At 35.6% G+C, this 12,368-nt stretch overlaps 1 protein-coding gene across 3 annotated transcripts in view; it reads left to right on the top strand.

Moving 5' to 3' along the window:
• SECISBP2 (SECIS binding protein 2) overlaps positions 1-12,368 on the top strand; it is a 57,731-nt gene that overhangs the window by 21,483 nt on the left and 23,880 nt on the right. For all 3 annotated transcript variants that reach the window (XM_021009496.2, XM_021009495.2, XM_078152965.1), the window contains 2 exons: positions 10,733-10,852; positions 11,823-11,912. In XM_021009496.2, coding sequence (XP_020865155.1) covers positions 10,733-10,852; positions 11,823-11,912 — 210 coding nt within the window. The remainder of the gene's footprint in view (positions 1-10,732; positions 10,853-11,822; positions 11,913-12,368) is intronic.

The raw sequence follows: 12,368 nt of genomic DNA, 5'->3' as shown, positions 1-12,368 counted from the left end.
ATCCTTGAAATAGAAGCCCTGAATTTTGGCAATGATGTTTATTTCAGGATTTGTTGCTTCTCATTTTCACTTTGCCTTCTGGTTCTAACAGGGCAGTTTTCACTTATGATTTCATTAAATGTGGCATCTAGGTTTTTTGTTTTGGTCATAGTTTTTTAGGGGGTCTGATGATCCTTAAATAATTTTCTCCTTGACCTGTTCTTCATATTTTTCTCATTTTTCATTCACTTAGCTGTATTCTAATACTTTTTGTCTCATTGAATCGTTTAGTTCTTTTTGCTTCGTTCTGTTTTTCAGGAAATCTGTTACTTGGGGAAGGTTTTTTTCCTGTTCTCTTCATTTTTTCTAGCTACTCATAGCCATTGTGATTAAGGCTCTGCTTATACTCATTGTTGAATCACTCTCTTCTGACTTTACCTTTTGAGCATCTCTTAACCTACTTAATTTCTTTTTGCTTTTGGCATTTTCTTCTTATTTATCATAACTACAGCTTTAGTTTTTGGATTGAGATTTAGTGATAGATCCTGGCTATCCACCCTTGTACTCTTGGAGCCTTATTTGGTCCTGTACTTTGTGGAATAGACGCTACTGCTATGGAAGTTCTGGATGATGTAGCTGGGACCAACCATTGCAGTCCCTGACATACGCTTCCTCTTCTGGTGGCCCAGTGAAAGTTTTGATATTGGCTCAGCACTGTCTTTTATCCCTGAATAATCCTCAACTGGGCTTTGGATCTGTTGTCAAGGTGGCCTAGACAGACTAATGTTGAGTGTTGGCCATTGTTGTTCTCAGCCTTCAACAACACCCCACACCCCCATTCCCACCCGCCTCCTGTGTTCCCAGACAGTGGGTTGACTTTGTCTTTTCTGTACTTTCTTCTAGAGCTCTAGAGCATGCCCTGCTCCACTGTCTCCAGGCACAGTGACCCATTCGGAGTGGCTCATTCTCCCTCCCTTCTCATATAGTCCCAGGCAAACATCCACATGTAGCTTCAGGCCATGAATATAAAAGTTCACATCAGCTTTTCTGTCCTTTGTCTTGTCCCCACGCAGAATACGTCTTAGCTTCAGTCTCCTTTTAATAGAAGTTAGGCTAGCTTCTGTACCTCCTAAAGTATTCCACTGAGGTCATCCTCTCGATTCAGACCTGCCTACCAGCCTAGGTGCTAATTTCCATCTATCCTGGCTCAACTACTCTCTTCATGCCTTCGGACTTCTGTCCGTCTTCCTGCGTATTTCTAGGCTGGATGAAAGAACTTATCTTTCTTTAGTCTTGGTTATTGATCTGGTACCTTTTTAAATCTTTGCAGGAGTGGATATTTGAGAGTTTGAATCCTGTATGAAGTTTCATATTGTTATTTTAGCAAGATGTCTCCTAAATTATTTCTTTCTTACTGTATTTAATGATTTTTTTCTCAGTGCTCATTCTTTTTCTTTTCTCAGCTACAAGGCTTGGACCCCATGGCCAATTCTTGTCATTCTTGAACTTTCTGTTGAATTTTTAACTGTTGATTGCTCTCTTCTCTGAGCCTTTGTGACAGTTCTCCTTTTAAATTTTAGTTCTCCTTATACCTGTCTAACTGTTCCTTTGTAATCCTGTTGCTTGTTTCATTATCCATGTTATATCCTCTTTCTATAGAATATACCTCAAGGCTCTGTCCTGCTTCTCTTCTCTTTTTTCTGTACATGCTTTCACCTGGTAGCCTCATAAGCTCCACTGGGTTCATTTTTCCTTTCTAAATTGATGACTCTTAGATATAGATATGTCCATCTCCTGAACTACAGACCCTCACCACCAACTGTCTTTTAGATATTTCCAATTGGATGTGCCAAAGGTATCTCAAACTCAATATGTCCAAAACAGAGCTAGTAATCTTTTCCCCCTAAACTGGGTTCTTAACCTAGGGCTTCTGAAATGTTGTTTTTGTTTTTATTTTTATTTGTTCAACATAATTGGCTTACTTTGTAATCTTATGTATTTTATTTTATGCATTTTAAAAGCAATATTCTGAGAAGGATTCCATCAGCTTTACCAGACTGCCACATAAGTCCATTACACAAACACATTTTAAAAGCTTTGTCTTAAAGTCACTTGGCTTTTAAACTTTGCTATTTCCATTAAGGGAGCCAACATCTTTCCAGGAACTCATGTTTGTACCTTTACTTTCATCCTCAGCTCCTCATTCTTACTCATCCCATATATTCAAATAGTGGCCAAATCATGTAATTTCTGTATCTACAACATCTCCCAAATCATCCTTTCCACTGATGTGGCTACCACCATCACTTCATCACTTATTACATGTACTATCAGAATGACTTCCTAATTGGTCTCTCTGCCTCAGGTTTCTTGCCATTTAAATCCATCTCCTGTATAACTACAAAAGCAGTTATATAATACAGGTCTGACTATGTCACTCAGTATGTCAGTGGCTCTCTGTTCTCTTTAGGCTCAAATATAAAATCTGTTTGGAATTTTAAATGCTTCACAACCTAGGCCCATCCTGCCTTTCCAGTCTTATTTCACATTATTCCTCTCTGCACTTTCTGTGGTCTAGTTGCTATTCTTCTCACTATAGCATTCCAGTTTTTGTCTCTGTGATTGTCCCCATGCCTGCAATGCTCTTTCCTTCAAAACCCAACTTAGACAACACCTTGCATAGAAATGTTTCATGATTCCTCTCTACGATTGACCTTTATTTGCTTTTCTTGTCTTCTGTACATCCTTTTAGATGGATGAGTTATCTTCTGTTGTATATAATGTAAACTCTTTGAAGGCAGGGGCTTCCTTGCTTTTGTCCTTGTATCCCAGTGCCTAGCACAATTCCTGGTGCACAGTAAAGTTTAATGGACGCTTGTTGATTGATTTGACAGTGTTTGCAACATTCCATACCGTAGTCTCTCATCTCACGCCTCAGTAGAAGTTGTCATCTTTTCTCCGAGGCCACAATTACTCATTAAAATTAATCAAGAATTTGACTTTGTTTTAGTGTTTTTTGTTCACATTTTATAGTCATTGTATATTTTGTTTTTTGTTCCATTTTATTCTATATTATTTCATATAGAACATTCCATGTTTTCCAGAATTCCTCATATTTGTTATTTCTTATAGCACAAGAATATCACATTTTATTCTTATATTTCTATTTATTCAGCTATTTCCCCAATTGATGGGCTTTTCCTACCACAAAAGTGCTACTATGGTTTTTGTGAGACCATTCTATTCAAGATATTCCAAGAGTCTCAGACATATACACATTTTAAGCTTAAACTACACCAAGACTTTTGGGACACACAGTGTTTGACATTCTTAGATATATTCCCACTAATGGGATTTCTGGGTCAGAGAATACTTTCAAAACTGTTTTCCTGGAAAGTTGGACCATAGTTCCATCAACAATGTATTATTAGTGTGCCTGTCTTAGTACATTGTTTCTGATATTGACTATTTACATATTTTTTCATCTTTGACAATTTGCTAGCTGTGAAGTGAAACCTGATAGTTGTTTTTAATGTTTATTTCTCTAATTTTTGTGATTTGTGACACTAATCATTGATAGTTTTCCAGTTGCTTTTGTAAATTGCTCAAATCATTTGATAGATTTTCTAAGTGGATATGTTCCCTACATAAAAATTTTTTTAAAACAAGAACTAATGATAAATTTTATTTAATGGATTTGTAGTACTCTGATTTTTATTATTTTTCTCCATATCTTATTAGTCTTATATAGATAAATACAATTTGTCATCTTAATTTTCAACATACTTCCTTCAAAGATACCTGGAAAGTCAGTGCCTAAGTACCTTTGTAATTTTATATTTTCTCTAGAATGGGGTTGGTTTTTATTTATGCTTGATCAGATCTAGCCATTCTTCTATACTTAATCTTAAGTGCCATTTCTATTCCTTCATGTAACATGTACATAAAAACGATAGAGTCCAAATGAGGTTGTTCAATTACTTGATGGCAGTGGAAGTAGTAAAGATGCCAGTGAACATGTTGTGCATCTGTCCATCTACATGTGCTCTTGAAATAGTCCAGTTACCTGGATCTCATGCCAGATTTCTGTAAACTGTATTTTGCTGTTTTGATAATGACCAGTCTTATATCTTGTGTGCTATGCCATTGTGCTTTGCAAGATGAGTCACTCCTAGTCTATATACCTGCTTTATTATCTCTAGAAAATTTTTATGAGCATTGTCTTTGAATGCATTGAGGATATCCTTGATAAAAACTTGAGAATAAGCAGGTCAGTTTTTATGTAGCAGAATATATCATTTTGGCCTTCTGAACATCTAATAGTTGTGTCATTGTTATTTGTTTTCAGTCATGTCTAATCCTTCATGATCCTGTTTGGGGTTTTCTTGGCAAAAATACTAGAGTGGTTTGCCATTTCCTTTTCCAGTTCATTTTACAGATGAAGAAATCGAGGCAAACAGAGTTAAGTGACTTGCCCAGGATCACACAACTAATAAGTGTTTGAGGGCAGATTTGAACTCAGGAAGAGGAGTCTTCCTTACTTCAAGCACAGTGCTCTATCTACTGCATCACTTAGCGGCCTCAGTTAATAGTTGTAGAGAAAATAAAATTCTGGGATATTTGATGTTTGTGATTTTAAGAGAAGCAGTTATGTTGAGTAGAACAAAACACAGCTTTGAAGGCTGTCCTTAAAGTATCTTCTTGTATATTAAAATAATTGCCTTGTGCAAAGGAAATAAATTACTATTGATTTGTTTATTTTTAGTTTCATTATAGGATTAAACTCCCTTCTTTAGGAAAAGCTAGCCTTAAGGTAAGCCATACTAACATAGACAGTTTCTTAAGTCTGGGTTATCTATAGATTTAGTGAGTGGACAAATTGATAAGACCTTATGATTTGGTAGCAGATAATTTAGAGGAATAAAATAATTGTACAATGACAAGGCTTTGGCTTTTTTAAAGGATAAATTACCCTTTCTAGTTTCTAGCAGAAAGAGGGGCTGACCAGAGACTAAGTCTCCCTTTCTGTCAACTGGAGAAAGTTTAGCCAGAGGTTGAGGTCCTCTTAGTAGATAAACTACCTTTTCTTCTTGAGCTAGAGTCTAAAATGAGTAATAGAATCTTCTAAGGAAGATGGGGGGATGGGGGTGGAGATGGGGATGACTGCTGACTACTGACCACATTGCAAAAGGCACCTCCTGTAAGGCAAGCATAGGATTAAGAAAGCCTAGTTGAAGCTTAACCAGTCAGGTGACCTGCCTTGTCCAATTCAATTATGTTCAAAATAAGTTTTTTTATTCCTCTTTTTTTGTTATAAAAATTAGTTCTATAAATCACTCCTTGTCTCTGACACCTGAGGAGTCAGGTGACCTGGTTTGATATGAAAATGCTAGCTTTGCAAATGAAATCATAGATGGCTCAGTAACTTTGTCTTCAGTTTCCTTCTTATTTCAGATAATTAATTTTATGTTTTAATTAATTCTTATTTTAATTAATTCAACAATCACTTCCATAAGCTTTTGAGTTTTAAATTTTCTCTCCCTCCCCCCCCAGACGGCGTGCGGTCTGATACAGGCTCTACATATACATTTCTACTAAACATATTTTCACATTAGTCATGTTGTAAAGAAGAATTAGAACCAATAGAAGGAACCACAAGAAGAAACAAAATACAAGAAGAAAAAAAGTAAATAGTATGCTTTGATCTGCATTCAAACTCCATAGTTCTTTCTCTGGATGTGAACAGCATTTTCCATCATGAAACTTTTGGAGATGTCTTAGATCCTTGCATTGCTGAGAAGAGCTAAGTCTGTCAAAGTTACTCATCATACAACATGGCTGTTACTATGTACAACGTTCTCCTGGTTCTGCTGACTTCACTCAGCATCAGACCATACAGGTCTTTCCAGGTTTTTCTGAAGTTGGCTTGCTCATCATTTCTTATAGCACAGTAGTATTCCATTACATTCATGTACCACAACTTGTTCAGCCATTCCCCAGTTGATGGGCATCCCCTCAATTCCCAATTCTTGGCCACCACAGAAAGAGCTGCTATAAATATTTTTGTACATGTGGGTCTTTTTCCTGTTTTTATGATACAGCCCTAGAATGCTATTGCTGGTTCAAAGGGTGTGCACATTTTTATAGCCCTTTGGGCATAGTTCCAAATTGCTCTCCAGAATGGTTGGATCAGTTCACAACTCCACCAACAATGCATTAGTGTTCCAATTTTCCCATGTCTTCTCCAACATTTATCATTTTCCTGTTTTGTCTTGTTAGCCAATCTGATAGGTGTGATGTACGTCAGAGTTGTTTTGATTTGCATTTCTCTAGTCAATAGAGCATTTTTTCATATGACTATAGATGACTATAGATAGCTTTAATTTCTTCATCTGAAAACTGCCTGTTCATATCCTTTGACCATTTATCAATTGGGGAATGACTTGTATTCTTATAAATTTGACTCAGTTCTCTGTATATTTTAGAAATGAGGCTCTTATCAGAGACACTGGTTATAAAAATTCAGATAATTAATTTTAACCTTTATGTTAATGAATACTCAGTGATGTCCTTAGTATTAACATCAGGCAAGCTGATAAGCAGAGATAACATCAATTCATATTAACAGTACTTCTCTTACCAACGAGTAACCATGTCAAAAAAAATATGCCATTAGTCTAGCTTGACCTGTTCTAAATCAGAAAGATCACTGCTTTCTTTTTTAAATGTTTATTAACCATCGCTTTTATGATATATGCTGGAATTTTGCCCAGATCCACATCAGACACATTGGTTCACGAGTTCTGTGTATACAGTTGGGGGCAGGAAGAAGATAGTATAGAGAGGAGGTAGTAAAAATATATATAATATATATTTTTTTTAGTTTGGTATGGCTTTAATTTCTGAATTTATCCCTCCCTCCTATCGGTGGACTATGCCTATAACACAAAATAAACAATTTCTTAAAATGGAAAAAAGTAGCCTGTCAAAACTAACTACATCTACCAAAACTGATTGTATCTGAAATGCACCCATGGATCTCTGCCTTTGTTAAAAAAAAAAAAAGTAAGGAAGATGCATTTACTCTTCAAGCTGCTATGTGGCACAGTGCATAAAACGCTGGGCCTCACGTTAGGATGACATGAGTTCAAATGCAACCTGAGATACTTACCAGCTGTATGACCATGGGCAAGTCACTTAACCTCCCTTTGCTTCAATTTCCTTATCTGTAAAATGAGCATAGTAATAGCCCCTACTTTCCAGGGTTGTCTGCATTGCAGACCAGATCTTGTTTTCTTTGTTTCTCACATACAACACTCCATTTCCCTTCTCACTTTTGTGGGGGTCCATCTCCAGTCCTCTTGATCTATATCTTGCTACTGGACACAGATGACTCTGACAAAGAAAGTGAGGCTGGTGACTTTGTGCAGTCCTTATCACTTCAATCTAATTCACTTGTAAGTCATGGCATTACCTTCCTGATGTCATTGTCCTCTTTGAGAATGAAGGACAAATGAAAACAATCTTATTTTTGGACTGGCAGTTCTATATGCAGTGAAGGTACTCCTTCCTGTTCCTTACCTCTGCTTCATAGATTTCCTCCCCTTCTTTCAGACACAGCTCAAGAACTTTGTTCTGCATAAAACTTTTCCTGATACCCTCAACTTCCAGTGACCTTCCTAAAATTTTCTTGTATCTAACTATTTTTTAATTATTTACTTTATATTTTTATTATGTATGTTTATGTATGTACTTGCCTCCCCCATTAGAATGTAAGTTCCTTTCAAAGGGCAATTATTTTATTCTTTCTTCATACATATAAAAATAGTACTTGTCATATGTTAGGTGCTTAATAAATGCTTGTTAATTGATTTTATGCCCCTAACTCCAACATAATTCACCCTATTAAAAAAGAAAAATAGTCAGACATATTGATAATAATTAAACTCATAGGAGCTTGATAAGGTTAACCAAGAGGGAAAGTATAGAAGGAGGAAAGAATAGGGCCTAGTATGGAACCTCGGGGAGGGAAAGTGGTTTCATCATCTGCCCTCTGCATCTAAGATTTGTCATTGCATTTCATTTGAATTCAAATGCCTTTTTGTGTACTTTTTACTTATATTTTTTGACCATAGTATACATTATTTATATTTTACTTCATTTTATATCATTTATATCATCCTTATACACATTTTTTTTTATGGAATGCTAATCCATTTCCTTTACATAGCACAGTCTGCTCATTCATCACCCAGTTGGTTTTTGCTGCTTCAATTTTTTGGTACTGCAAAAATTGCTGCTATGATTATTTTCAAGATTTTTTGTCTTTGACCTTGTTACCCAGTAAATGAGGTCCTTGGATCAAAAGGTATGAATACTTTTCTTGTATAATTCCAAATTGTTTTCCAGAACAATTAGACTAAATAATTTATAGCTCCCAACAACAGTGTAGTAGTTTTCAGAAACTAATACATGCTCCAGAATTGACATTTACAGTATTTAATATGCAGTTTGATTTCCCTAGTTGGTAAATGGTCAAAGGATATGAACAGGCAGTTCTCAGAGGGTGAAACTAAAGCTATCTGTTGTCATTTGAAAAAATGTTCTAAATCACTATTGACTGGAGAAATGCAAATCAAAACAACTCTGAGTTACTATCTCATACCTACCAGATTGGCTAACATGACAAACAGGAAAATGATAAATGTTGGAGAAGATGTGGGAAAATTGGAACACATATACGTTGTTGGTGGAGTTGTGAACTGATCCAACCATTTTGGAGAGCATTTTGGGGCTATGCCCAAAGAGCTATAAAATTGTGCATACCCTTTGACTCAGCAATACCACATCTAGGTCTGTATCCCAAAGAGATCATATAAATGGGAAAAGGACCCACATGTACAAAAAATATGTATAGTAGCTCTTTTTATGGTGGCAAAGAATTAGAAATTGAGAGGGTGCCCATCTATTGGGTAATGGCTGAACAGGTTGTGGTATATGAATGTAATGGAATACTATTGTGCTATAAGAAATGATGATCAGGCTGACTTCAGAAAAACCTGGAAAGACTTGTGTAAACTGATGCTGAGTGAAATGAGCAGAACTAGTACACAGTAACAGCCATGTTGTGTGATGATTGACTGATAGACTTGGCTTTTCAAAGCAAAACAAAAATCTAAGACACGACTATAAGAGATTCATGATGGAAATTGCTATCCTCACCCAGAGAAAGAAATATGGAGTCTGAATGCAGATGGAAGCATACTGTTTGCTCTCCTTTTCCTTTGCTATTTTGTTTATTGCTTCATTCTTGTGGTTTGTCTGATTAGTTCTAATTGTTCTTTACATCTTGAATAATGGGAAAATGTGTTTAACATGAATGTATATGTAGAGCCTATATCGGATTGTATGCTGTCTCCATGGGGGGGGGAAATAAGTGGGAGGGGGAGAAAATTTAAAACTCAAAATCTTATGGAAGTGAATGTTGAAAACTAAAAATAAATTTCATTTTTAAAAAATATGCAATTTGATTTACATAAAGTTTTCAGTGACAGATTTGTTAGGTAAAAGCAAGTTATACTTGAAATGTTTTAATGTCCGTTTAAAATCTGAGAATATGTTTAATTAAATGTAACTGTGAAATGTGGATTTACCTAAAGTGCAAGGAAGAAAGGCCCTACTTTTATGAGAGCCTACTGGTTCATTATTGTGTCATTCTCATTGATTAATACTCATTTAGTACACAATCTAATGTATAGTACTTTAACCATGTACTATGTACAGATAGGAGACCTCTCAAATCCAGAATATTAACAGTATCCATATATAGCAGTTTCCAAAATGATTTTGCTTATGGCATAAATCATATTTTTCTATTTGTGAACTAAAAACAAATGAAGACCTTTTAAATGACTTTTGTCAACAGGCAACCACAACTTCATGAAACTTACATGAAAAATTAGGTTTATTATAAGAGAAATGAATGTGCGTGTGGAGCCCTAAGCAAATGCAAAGAGTTCACAATCCAAACAGAAGCTTGCATGTTTATGAAATTGCAATAGAGGAGGAGAAACAAAAATCTCTAGCTAAATAAGAGTGATAGAGGAGGAGGAGAAATTATGAATAATTAAGATTAAACATTCTTTAAAAAAAAAAAAGGAAAAGAAAAAGATGGGGCAGCTAGGTGACACAGTAGATAGAGCACCGGCCTTGGAGTCATGAGGACCTGAGTTCAAATGTGGCCTCAGACACTTGATAGTCAATAGCTGTGTGACCCTGGGCAAGTCACTTAACCCCATTGCTTGGCCCCCACCCCCTACTCCAAAACAAAAGGGAAGATTAAACGTTCTTTTCTCTTGCGAAATTCTAGATTATGAAGATATAATGGTCTACTTATCTACAAGCGGTCCAGCTGTACAAACAGTTTCTCACTCTAGGGCAGACTGACTGGTGCCTGTCTTGACTCCCAAGGACACACAGGGAGGTGCAAACAACAAATTATGTCAGCTCAGGGAGGGCCTTCATCCGTGGCATGTTCAGGGCCTCTTGCATACTCTGGGTCCATTGTTTCTGGAAAATATAGCAACTCGAAAAGACAAGTTCAGGGGACCCCTTAACATTACTTAATATTTTATAATCCAACTGAGTTTACTCTGTTTCAGTATGCTGTAATGAGAGAGATTTCATCCATTGTCATCTTCTGCTGAGTTTTCTAAAAAGCAGTATTTTTTTCCACTTACTTTGTTTTTCATAGACAAAAACCAACAATATGTGTGAAATTGACCAGGAAGAAATGAGAAAGAACAAGAAAAAGAAAAAGAAGCCTAAAGCAAATTATGGAACGCTTGTGGTCCAGGAGCCACCAAGAATTGAAGTATATTTGTTTTTATTATTAAATTTGTATAGTGTGTTAAATATATTTGTGTTCATAGAAACCTAGGCTTATATTTATTTTTTAATTTAAGTTGGTGTTTTTCTTTAATTTTCTAGTTTTAAAGTAAATCAAATGATGTGTAAAATTTTTTCTTTTGACAGAACTACTTAATGTTAGCACTATTTCTTTGATTATCCATACAAAATACAGTATTTTGCTACCTATTCAGATACCGGAAGATACTTATTCAGATTTTCCAGGTTGCTTAAAATAGAAAGTCGACTATAGGACCTCACTATAGAGAGAATTTGGCATAAAGTTCTTGTCATAGGTCATCTCTAAGTGGATTTGGGAAAAGACTTTGCTTTACTGTACCTTGTGATAGTTGGAGTACTTGTTTATGTAGATTAAGCTGGTGTTTTTAAGGACAGTGGAGGTTATTTAATGTCTTTGCTTCCTGAGGCTTAAGAGGCCCAGACTATGGAGAATTGATGTGAGAGGATTTAGCTTAATTCTTACTGACCTTATAGGAATGCCTTTCTCACCTAGCTTGCTTGTTGTTGCCATGGTGCATATGGAGCTGAAGTGTTGTGCCCCTTTTATCTGAACTAGTATGTTTTTAAGTTTAGGAATTATATTCTGCTTTTCCTTCGTCACTAATAGAGTTGTTTTTATTGCATTTTAGTCTTTAATTTCCTCATAATTCTCACTCCAATCCTGAATCCATAGACCTGAGTTAATCTTATCCTAGAACAGTGGTTACCATGAAGTAGAACAGGTTTGTGAATACTAAAAATTCTTTAAGGGTGCCTTCAGTAAGAAATAATTTCCCAGTTCTGTTACGAAAATATTTTCCTCTACAGCTTTTGTAAAATGTGTTTTATATGAAGTCTTGTAGATAATAGTAAGCATATGAGGTTTTACTGAATTATTTCTTTCAATTCTTAGAGAATATTTGTGGTTTATTTAGGATATTGAAGAGTTTCCTAATCTGGCAGTTGCTTCTGAAAGAAAAAACAAACTGGAGCCATCAAAATGTTTATCTAAACACCAACCAGAGGTAACTTTTAAAAGAGGTAAAATATAATTCCTGCTGGTATGCCATTTGTGGTTTAAGTAAACACTTCAGTAGAATGGCTTAGAAACTTTACTCTTGTACTTTGTCTCCTAAAACTTTTTTTGTTTTTTCATTTCATAATGATAGGAAAAATGGGTTGGAAAATCAAATTCTCTTCTCAGGTTTTATTTTATTTTTCTAATTAAAGCATTTTGTCTATTTTGTAATGTCCCGTCAGTCAGCTGACCACAACTGGGAAGAGAAAGTTTTCTAGGAAACTTTAATTTAAAAGCATGTTGTATATTGTAAATGAAAGAATCATCAAAATGAAACCAAACTGAGTTTTTGGAAAAACCAGTGGTGATCTTGGAGAACTGATGAAATATACCTCCCTCTTCATTGCATAGAGGGTGGGATGTGTTCATTTTGTCAGATGCAGTCACTGGCTTAGGTATTTTT

Source organism: Phascolarctos cinereus, unplaced genomic scaffold (genome assembly GCF_003287225.1).
Source record: "Phascolarctos cinereus isolate Bilbo 61053 unplaced genomic scaffold, phaCin_HiC Scaffold_4;HRSCAF=312, whole genome shotgun sequence".
In the NCBI taxonomy this organism is placed as follows: Eukaryota; Metazoa; Chordata; class Mammalia; order Diprotodontia; family Phascolarctidae; genus Phascolarctos; species Phascolarctos cinereus.
The sequence above is the reverse complement of the archived record's forward strand: the minus strand, read 5'-3'. Positions and strand labels throughout refer to the sequence as shown.